The 10,524-nt window shown below is 45.5% G+C and overlaps 1 protein-coding gene across 5 annotated transcripts in view; it reads left to right on the forward strand.

Annotated features, from left to right (window-relative positions):
• The window catches only part of RPS6KA5 (ribosomal protein S6 kinase A5), a 126,285-nt gene extending 116,961 nt beyond the window's left edge, over window positions 1-9,324 (forward strand). For 3 of the 5 annotated variants that reach the window (XM_053666092.1, XM_037130403.2, XM_053666094.1), the window contains 3 exons: window positions 4,374-4,533; window positions 5,729-5,892; window positions 7,192-9,322. In XM_053666092.1, coding sequence (XP_053522067.1) covers window positions 4,374-4,533; window positions 5,729-5,892; window positions 7,192-7,431 — 564 coding nt within the window. In that variant the 3' untranslated portion in view covers window positions 7,432-9,322. Of the gene's footprint in view, window positions 1-4,373; window positions 4,534-5,728; window positions 5,893-7,191 lie in introns of all 5 variants that reach the window. The other 2 variants (XM_037130404.2, XM_053666095.1) reach the window with 2 other exon arrangements.
• The last annotated feature ends 1,200 nt before the right edge of the window (window positions 9,325-10,524 follow it).

The following is a 10,524-nucleotide window of genomic DNA, read 5'->3' on the forward strand; positions in this document are numbered from 1 at the left end:
AGACATGCAGGCAGGTGTTTTCCAGCTTCCAGGGCCGTATCTACGGAAGTCACTGTGTGTGGTGGGACCGGCGGAAGCCGTGCTGCTCTCTGGATCCAACTGTCACGTGTTCCAGAGAAACAGGGGACAAAGAACCGGTGAAACGGTGCCACAGGAGCAGTCACAGTAGCCCGACTCCACAAAGTTCTACAGGGCAAGCAACCCAGTTCCCAGCCAATTAATGATAAGGAAACGCAGTGTGGGAATCTGTAGATTAAAAGACACTTCACAAACAGTGTTTGCATTTAACTTGAACTCTGATTCAAGCAAATTCTAATTTCAATTCTATTTATTAAATTCAAACTAAATCTAAGTCATACCGATGTAATTATGATACACAGCACATATAATACAAATGGGGAATTTTGAATATTGATTGAATATTAAATTATACGAAGGAATTACTGCTCATATTTTTTAGGTGGATAATGGTATTATGGTTGTGGTTTTTTAAAATCCTTGCCTTTTAGAGATACATAATGAAATGCAGACGAAAAATAAAGTGAACCATTAAACTGTCAAGAAAACAGAGGTCTCCGCAGGCACTTCCAGGTGAATGAATGATTATCACCAGAGGATCCAGATACACAGCCCGAACCCCCCACGGCAAGCACATGGTGTATTTGGAGTCTCCTGATTTGCCTTAGAAATCGGTGGCCTTACAAATCTTTTGCATGTTGAATCTAATTCACACTAATGTGGGTATTTTACTATAAAGTTAATGATACTACCCTCACTGAATAAAACAAATACATCAGGAAGATGCGCCGCATAATGTCACGTGGCTTTGATTACACCCAGTCCACCTCATGGATGTGGGGCCCCCGTTGGGACAACCAGGACCTTAACTGAAATGGAGCTCACACGCTGCCTGCGTCTGCTCGGGGCTGCATCCGCCATATCTGCCGTAAGGAAGCACTGCACCCTGCTTGGCTGAACAACAGACATTTATTTTCTTACAGTTCTGGACGCTGGGAAATCCGCTGTGAAGGGGCCCGCGTGGTGGTGTTCTCACATACCCTCTCCTCTCATACTTGGGGAGCGAGTGAGCAGGCTCCCTGGGGTGGCTTTTGGCAAGGACACAAATCCTGTTCGACCCGGACCCCGCCCTCTGAGTTGCTGGAGCCCCTACAGCACTCGCATCTCGCACAGATCTTCTAGCACAGTCGTGTCTGCCAGGTCCTACGGCCTCAGTAGTAGACAGTTTCTGTGACAGCTACAACAAAACCCTCCTTACTCTGGGCCGCGCTTGAAGCTGGTAGTGTGCTGAGTCACCCGACAGAGGGACTGGAGCAGTGTTCTCAGCTGCAGTGTACGCCTCTGCCTGAATCCAAGGAAGCCACTAAGCCCTGCGCTCCTTTCCTAGTGGGACGAGGTACAGCAGTCTGTCTTTCAGAGGGGGCATCTCTGTGCCCCGGCCATTGGTGCTCTAAACTCTTTACCAAGGCGACAGTCCCCCGAATGTTTGCAGTTTACCTCCTCACTCGGGCATGCGTGTCTTACAGGGACTCAGGGTACCTGCTGGCTTCCGCTCACCAGGTCTCATTTGGGGAAGACAGCAACATAGAGAACGAGCAGGGGTTTCTGAGCGTGTCAAGACGATCAGGGCCCTGCAGACTAGGATAGCAGAGCAGGAAAGGCAACGCAGCTCTCGGGTCAGACAGCGAGTGCTGCCCTTGCCCTTGGAGACCTACTGCTTTGACCTTTCCCACTGAAGGGAACCAAGAAGAATGCAGTGACCAGGTGAGTAGGCGCTCATCAGTGCCAGAGCCATGCTGACTCATACCACATTCAGCGTGGCAGCTGAGCCCTGCTGGCCACTGTAGCCATGGGCTGCAGTTCCTGTGGTGTGTAGGCTGTCCCCGTGTTCAGTTCCTCCTCCTCACAGACTGTGCTCTTTAGTGATGTAATTGTGTAGAAGCTTTTGCTGTAGACTCTGCTTTCTGAGGAACCCAAGATAGTTGGTGCCAGCAGAGACTGAGAAAGCAGACCTTTGGAGGGGCTTTGAAGTCGCATGGTTCCACCCCACTTGCCATAGGGAATGGGGGTCCCTACCGCCATCCAGCCAGAGGAAGAGGAAGAAGGGATGAATGGGGTGAGGCTGGGACGGAGAGGGAGTGTGTGAGTGAGCTGGCTACTGCTTGTTACCAAGCACCGTGGATTGCTTGATTTAGTTCATGTTATCTATAGGTCTAAGAGAGGTGGACTGATTTGCCCAAGCTAGTAAATAAAAAAGCACTGTTTGAAGCTAGGATTGTCTGGCTGTCAAGCTCATTTCTCCCCTTCTGTACTACATGTCTTCTCTCTGCTGTAATGATGACAGAGGACAGAGACCCTAGTTAGAGGGGTGGGACTTGGCCAGCTAAAGAAAGCAAATGGCATTCTAAGGAGATGTAGTAGCTTGTGCAAAGTTACAGGGAGGCAGAAGAACCATTGGCAGGGAAAGTGGGGTTGGAGCCCGGGAACTACAGGAGCCGGGGCCCCAGGGGCGGCTGCGGGGGAGCCAGGGAAGGAGTTCGCGCAGGGGCATGTTGGGTGAGAGTCCGGAGCATAAATGTGACTGTGTGTCTGCCTGAAGGACGGCGGAGAGAAGGCGCGTGGAAGAGGCAGGTGGAGGCAGGGGTCAGCGAGGGGACTGCGGAGAGGAATGGAGGGCGGTTTCTCCTACCCCGAGGACTCGTTCAGTCCCATCCCTTGCAGCCTTCCTTCCTCCATGCCACAGGTTTAGGAGGTTTGGGGCTCTTTAAAGTTGTCTTTGTTCTATAGATGTTCTAGCATTCCCCTCTTTAGAACAAATATTTTTCTCATTATATTGCTTGAAATTCGAAACAGGTTTCTTCTCCTTGTCTTCTATTTTCAGACTCTCCAGTTTCATGAGTATCGTTTTTATTCTCAGGCACAACTTTCTTTTTCAGAAAGTCCAGATTTGCCCAAAGCCACCTGGTCTCAGGTAGCCTCAGGGGGTCAAGTTTCTCCTCTCTGTCTGTGTTTCAGTCCCGTGCCTCCCATTCTTCTTAATTAGGCTTTGTAGGCCACTGCTGGGTTGTAGCTCTCGGTTTTCCTTTTTTGTGTTATTTTTACTATCCTGCCTGGGAATTCCCATCTTTTCTGAGCCAGTGTGTAAGAGCTGCTTCACTGTCTCTGCCATCGTGGGGGTGCGCCTGCCTGTCAGACAGGTGGCCAGAACAGAACAACAGCTTATTCCTGCTGGGTCCCTGGGATGCCTCCGTAGGTCCCACTCAGCCCTGGGGTGGAAACAGAGACACCACCCTTTGCGACCCTTCCTAACTAACCAACACCTCCACCCTCCTCGCCCCACTCAGCTCTCCCTGGTCTGTGCCCAGACACTCCCTCCTGACCACCAGCTCACGGCTCCCTCCACCCGACAAGCCCTCGAGCAGGGAGCACAGCCTCCGCCAGATTAAGGGTCACTTTCAAAGATGCAGCCTCTGCAACAAAGACAAGCCTTGGCTTTTGGTTTCTCTGTTGACTTTTTTTCATTAAAAAGTTGAACCAAATGAAACTGGAGCACCAACTTACACCATACACCAAAATAAATTTAAGGTGGATAAAAGACTTAAATATACACCATGATATCATTAAAGTCCTAGAGGAGAGCATTGGCAGGAAAATCTCAGATATTACAGCAACATTTTCACTGATATGTCCCCTAGAGCAAGGGACATAAAGGAAAGAATAAACAGGATCTCATCAAAATAAAAAGCTTCTGCACAGCTAAAGAAAACAGTATGAAAATAAGAGAAACAGCCATATTTGCCAGTGATACCTCAGACAAGGATTTAATCTCCAAAATATGTAAAGAACTCTGTTGACATTTTGAAGGATAAAACCTTCCATGTAAAATTTCCAAACCCGTGGCTATAGTGAAACAAGGTGACGGTAGAGAAGTCATTGTATTTGACACAATGAGAAAAATAAAGTTAAAGTGGGGATAGTAATGAACAAAATAAAGAAGGAAGGATACGTATAAAAAAATTTTAAAGTTCTTATCCACAGTTAATATCCCAAGGAAATGATGTGTGGAATCAGAGAGAAAAAATAGTTATTCAGGATTCTTTTGTCTTTAAGTTTCTTTAACCTTCATGCCATCTTTTGAGACAGCTGGATTTCCTCCTTTAATTCTTGTTCTAAGCAGTTATAAAAATGGTTTTAAATCTCGTTATCAGAAGAAGCTATTCCTTTTTGTTTACAACTCTCTGAAATGTGTTGGTTGTTTCAGTGATAGGAGCCAGGCAGTCTTTTAAACCCAATAATCCCAATCATCATAAACTATTGAACAAAACATTCTATTTTGTCCTTTTTTTTCTCGGTAGTATACAATGTTGTCTGGACAAGTTCCATTCCAATCTCATGACAAAAGTTTGACGTGTACCAGCGCAGCGGAAATCATGAAGAAAATAAAAAAGGGAGATTTCTCCTTTGAAGGAGAAGCCTGGAAGAATGTATCCCAAGAAGCTAAAGATTTGATCCAAGGTAAGACTCTAAGAAAATCGAACACTGTGTGTGATGTGCAGCGACTGAGGTGGGTCCCCGCCATCACACGCGTTAGTTGTTCAAGGAATCCCCGTCCCGAAAGGTGTCCAGGCCACTGTGTTGAGCCTTTTCTTCTTCCAGAACATTCTCCTTCCATCCTCCTGCCCACAGTCACCACATACACTAGCACTTGGAGCCAGCTGCACCCCAGTCTGGCACCTCCAAATCGCACCCGCACCTTTTTACCCTCCTTTCCCCCAACCCTCGCCACCTCCCACCTCCCTCTCTCACCTTCCAGCCGCTGTCCTGGGTCCCTGCCCTCCTGGCCGTCCACAGCCAGTACCTGGGTCCTGCAGGTTTGGCGTTCCTCCTCGCCATCCCCGCCCCATTCACATGGCTGCCGCCATAGCCCTTGTCACCATTTCTCTCTCGAGGTCCTACAACATCCTTTCAGCTTGTCTCACTTCCTCTGACTTTACCTGCCCATCATCGACTGGCGGAGGGAACTTCCTGATGTCCAAATATGTTCATGCCTCTGTTCTGTAAAGTCCTTTAGAGAATCCATTAACTCGGGTCAAACTCCCGAGCATTCAAAGTTCAAGGCCCTTCGTGACCTGACCCTGCCTGCCTCTGCTTGGTGTCACCGTCCCTCTGCTGTTGCGGAACTCAGCAGTTCCTCAGTTGGGCTGCGCTTCCTGTGTGCCTGTCCACGTGCTCTTCTGAATCCCTGGGCACCCTCATCAGGAGTCCGCTTCTCTCTTGCCCCAGGACTCATCTTCTGGACGCTTCCCAGGGTCCCCTTTGAGTCTCCATCCCCATTTCTCTAGGCCTTACTACACGCCCGGACTAAGAAAAAAATGTTAGTACGAGAATGTACTAGGTCTAGGCACTCCTTCGTTTGGAGTTCACCCAGTCCCCGCTGGGAGTCTGGGTGGGGTGGTTCCTTTCTCCTGATTGAGAAGTCAGTTAGCCTGCAGCCTCCTAGAGACAGGCTGTTGTGGGCTTTTTCATTAGTATCCAGTATTCACTAGGGGATTTAAATGCATATGAAAAGGTAATTATTTTTGTTCGAGGTCGAAGCCTTAGAGAAACCATCATGTCATGCGAGTGTAATTGAGATTTACATCTGAGGCTGATTTTAAACTATGTTTGAAATGGCAGATTATAAAATAAAAATTCTTGTTTACTTCCACAGGACTTCTCACAGTTGATCCAAATAAAAGGCTTAAAATGTCTGGCTTGAGATACAATGAATGGCTTCAGGATGGCAGTCAGCTGTCCTCCAACCCTCTGATGACGCCCGACATCCTGGGCTCTTCCGGGGCTGCCGTGCACACCTGTGTGAAAGCGACCTTCCACGTAAGCACCCGTGCTGCACACGCGCAGGGGGTTTGAAGAGGACAATCAGAGGCTCCATAACCTCAGAGACACACTCGTAGTAATACATTTAAAATGAGTGCTCTTTTCATTTTAGGTGTGTTTTTATAAACCCCACCATGATATAATCGCATTTATAAACAGAAGGTGCATGGGGGCCCAGAGTCACTGCTGACCCACAATATTCGTACTTGACATTCAGAATGAGTTTGTGAGATAAGGCAGTATCTGATATTCGAATAGTTGAAGATTTTCTGTAGGTCATGAAAACAATGTCCTAAAAAATATTAGAACTTTTTTCTCTTAAATAAGTTAAATCGTTTCCTTTAAAAACTGTAAGTAAACATTAGGGGCTAAGGCGCGTGTGAAGGTTTGTTCATTCAACAACCATTTTGCACCTCATCATCCTGGAGATGGGCAGGAGCTTCTTTGGCAGTGGGCCCTGACTGCGTGGTGGGAGAGGCATCGAGGGGCTGCACACTGAGCACACAGATGCAGATGCGTTTACACAGTCGTCTGAGGAGCAGATGGGGGAAGGAGAAATGAAATTGCCTCTGGAGGGGTGACCTTGAGAAAGAAGGGAGCGCATCGCCTCTTCTCTGCAGAAATTGATTAAAAAGTTAATGAACTAGGACGTGGTGAGGTGTAAAGGGATTAACTGCAAGAATTTGTAGCAGATGATCCAAATCTTCCCTGTGACATATGAGGCAAGGTTGCCCTGGGCAACCGCAGTGGTGCCTAAGCCTGAGTCTAAGAAATGGAAAGACAGGCTGCCGTGAGCTGAAAGCCAGCCCGAGGTTTGTAGTCCTGATCTTCTCTGTGTACGCTGAGTGGCCCAGATACACCCAAGTGCGTTGACTTGGAAGTGGAGAGCAGGGGCCCACATGGGTTGAGTCTGCTCTGTGTCAGGACTTTGTGGTCAGAATTGTACATCTCAGACACAGAACTAGTGAGAGTAGTGGGGGTGGGGGTGGGCTGCTGACAGTCTTCAGGAATTCCAGGGGCCAGTGTTTTTTAGTTGAGAGGCAGCACCAGTGTCGAGTGATACATTAGTCATGACTCCCGGACGGCCCAGTTGGCTCGATTAAGCCACATCCTCAGAAATCTTCCCACGAACCACTGTACCCCTGAGGAAGTGTGGACACAATGGAGTTAAGGACTGTGTTCCCCAAACCACTTGGAGCTGTGGTTGACAAGCCTAAGTTGTCTTCTGTACGTCATAATTGCCAAGACACCTTCGATCCTTTTACCCTCATCACTGTTCCCTCTCTCCTCCCCCAGGCCTTTAACAAGTACAAGAGGGAGGGGTTTTGCCTTCAGAATGTGGATAAGGCCCCTCTGGCGAAGAGAAGGAAGATGAAGAAGACCAGCACCAGCACGGAGACGCGCAGCAGCTCCAGCGAGAGCTCCCACTCCTCCTCCTCCCACTCTCACGGGAAGACCACGCCCACGAAGACGCTGCAGCCCAGCAACCCAGCGGACAGCAGTAACCCCGAGACCCTCTTCCAGTTCTCCGACTGAAGAGCACAGGAGTGGCAGGAATGTGACCGGTGCGCCACCGCATCGCCGGTCCCTCGGCGGACGCCTGCGGTGGTGGGTTGTGCTTTTACAAACGAGGCCCCTGGTCTCATTGGAATCTGCCTCTTAGGGAGGGTTTTCAGGAAAACCCAGTCGGTTTTCCTTGTCCCAAAGCACTGGACAGAGAATGTTACTGTGAATCAAGCACACGTCGCGCTGTCGAGCGGCCCAGCGTGATGCCAGTGGGACGATTCTGGAAAGAGCAGAGGCCCCTGTAGATTTAACGCGGACTGGGTAGATGCGAACCGCTTACAGAGCCAGTGGCGGGTTCTCAGACGTCTGCCGATGAGAGTTACCCCCACTGTGCTGGTGGCGCCTTTTGCTTTGCCTTGTGGATAATATGGGTTTTGAAGAGATTTGTGCCCTTTGAACAGACTTATCAGAGAAAAATGTCTATGTTCAAAAAGATTCTGTGATGGATTTTATGTGTGGCCTACACTTATTTCATGAGAGAGGATTTTAACTTATTGCTGTTTTATGGTTACATATGATGATAACCTGCTCTCATTAATCTTTTTCTAAAAAGTAGTAGAAGAGCTGTAAGGACTCAGGGTCCCAGGCTTTATATTTGGGACCATCTGAGATGCATGCTGAGCTACATATGTTTTTAATTTTGCACTGCTCTTTCCTGGCAATTTGTTTTAATGGTTATTGCAGAACATTAAGGTACAATGTCTCTGTTTTAAGTTATATTGCACTTTATGAAAGAATATGAATAAAGCAAACTATTTTGTAAAGTGCACTGTTTAAAGCATATGTACTGTATTTTTGCCGTTTTTTTCTATTATCTACTTTAAATTTGTCCTCACATCCCCCTTCTACTTGTTTGCAACAAGTAGAACGGTCCGTGTGGCATACATAACGTCATCGTTAGCCACCTCGGCACCGACGTGAGGAAAACCTAAAGGGAACTTCTGGGAAACACTGTGCTTCACATTCGTACACTGTGTTGGGCTGCAGAGAGGCAGTGTCCTCCTGGAGCCGGATGTTATGTACAGAATATTTTAGAATCATCACCATGACCTGTTTGGAAATTTTCCTGTTAAATTTTAAATCCAGTAAGCATATTTTATAAACGTATGCAGAGCACTTTTATTGCTCAAAAGTTCTGAATTCATACAGAAAACAAGTGCTGTGTGATGAAGACACTTCACGGAACGGTAGCTGCATTTAAAAATACGATCAATTCATTTTCTATGCAAAAAGACATGATAGAATTTGTATATCTTCTTTTAAAGCCGTCACAAAATGTTAGGACTGAGAAAGGTGATCTTTGCTATGTTTACAGGAATCATGCTGAAAGAGATAATGCCCAACATGTTTATCTTATCGTTTTTGTTCATGGTAATGTCTGGAGCATTAGTTTGGAATTTGGGCATGATACTTATTTATTCATTTCTTGAGCTGACGCAGCATTAATTTCAACCAGTTATGAATACTAAAAGTAATTGCACTCTATGTAATAGTGGTATATTTATTGCTAAGTCCATGTATATATTAATAGCACAGGCAACAAAAATGGCAAATATTAAAATATTTTCAAAATACTGCTTTATCTTGTTCACACTTTTGTCCACAGTGGTTATGGGGAATAACTTTGTACACTCCCAGTGGCCCGAAGGGCTGCCTGACTCTCATGCAGTGGATCGCACTTCCGGCTTTCAGCCCTTCCTAGTAGTGATGGGAGGTTTTCCGTGATGTGCTGAACCACAGCTCATTCACAACACGTGGTTCAGTCAGGCACAGATTTATAATGGTTAAGAAAATGTCCATTTATGGCTGCAGTTATGTTGACTGTATTTGGAAATGTGTAAAGTTAGCTCTTCAAGTCATTGTTTTAAAGCTACGCATTCAAGTAGAAAATACTAGTTATGAAGTATAAATTGAAAGGATTTTATTGCTAATGAAAAATGATCCAGAGAAATGGTCAGTATACCATAGTGATTGATGATATAATTAATTCATTATGAATATTGAGAGTCAGTGGGTTTTATTTTTATTTCCCTTCTGTTCTGGAGGATGTGACAGAAAATGAATAAGACATCAGGCAGAGTAAGAAGAGGAAGGAAAGAGAAGGGTAATTCATCAACTGATGAGCCTCCCTGAAGAATCTAGAATGAATGGAGTTCTGAGAGGAGCTCAGAACACACCCAGAGTACAGGCCTCTCGTCAGTCAAGTACGTCATCCTCACCCTGACTGTAAACACCGGGACGGCTGCATCCGACGCCACGTTTGTGGCAGTTAAATTGGATGTGGGCGGTTAATATCCAGTGAAATGCACTTAGAATTCACAAAAGTTTTTATTGAGTCACATAAAAAAATAAACTAAAAAGTACTTTATATGACAATGTTAAATGGAAGGGCTTTTTTGGTAGTAGGAGTAAAAGTAGATGTAAGAACAACAAATATATACATTAAATTCTCTTTATCATAGCATTGGAGACAGCATCAAATCATCCCTTCTTCTCTTATTGACTTTATTGTATATGGTTTTCATACCATCATAAATCCTGGCTCATATCATATCTTTCGTAACTATATGTGGCTAATCGAGAGGCCAGATTAAGAAAAGGGAAGTAATGGAGGAGAGAAATTTTGAAAAACCAGTTTCTTCTAATTGCTGCACCAGATTCTATGGCTGAGTAAGTTAAATTAGCTATTTTGAAATTCATTAATTCTTCCAAACCTCTATAAAATAATAAATCACTGAATCACTGGAGCAGAAAATCAAATTCCGAGTTAATTTCAACGTGCTCGCTTGTCTTAGAGTCTCAGATTCATTTACTCCTGAAAACTGCCTTTTAGTATCGTTTATACTGATTTCTTCAATAACTGTGTAAATGGCTACATCTCAAATATAAGGTAAGTTATTTTAAAGAAGCTTATTAAGATAGTGACTTTTAAATAAAGGAGTTCCTTTTGTATCTCATTTTTTAAAAATATGTTCTCAAATACTTCATAAAAGTAAGCAATTTATTTGTTCACCTTGCCCCCACTTCAAATACCTGTTATTGTCTGATTTATAAGATTACCTC

The sequence above is a fragment of the Artibeus jamaicensis genome, unplaced genomic scaffold (genome assembly GCF_021234435.1).
Source record: "Artibeus jamaicensis isolate MK-2021 breed Jamaican fruit bat unplaced genomic scaffold, CSHL_Jam_final contig_444, whole genome shotgun sequence".
Lineage (NCBI taxonomy): Eukaryota > Metazoa > Chordata > Mammalia > Chiroptera > Phyllostomidae > Artibeus > Artibeus jamaicensis.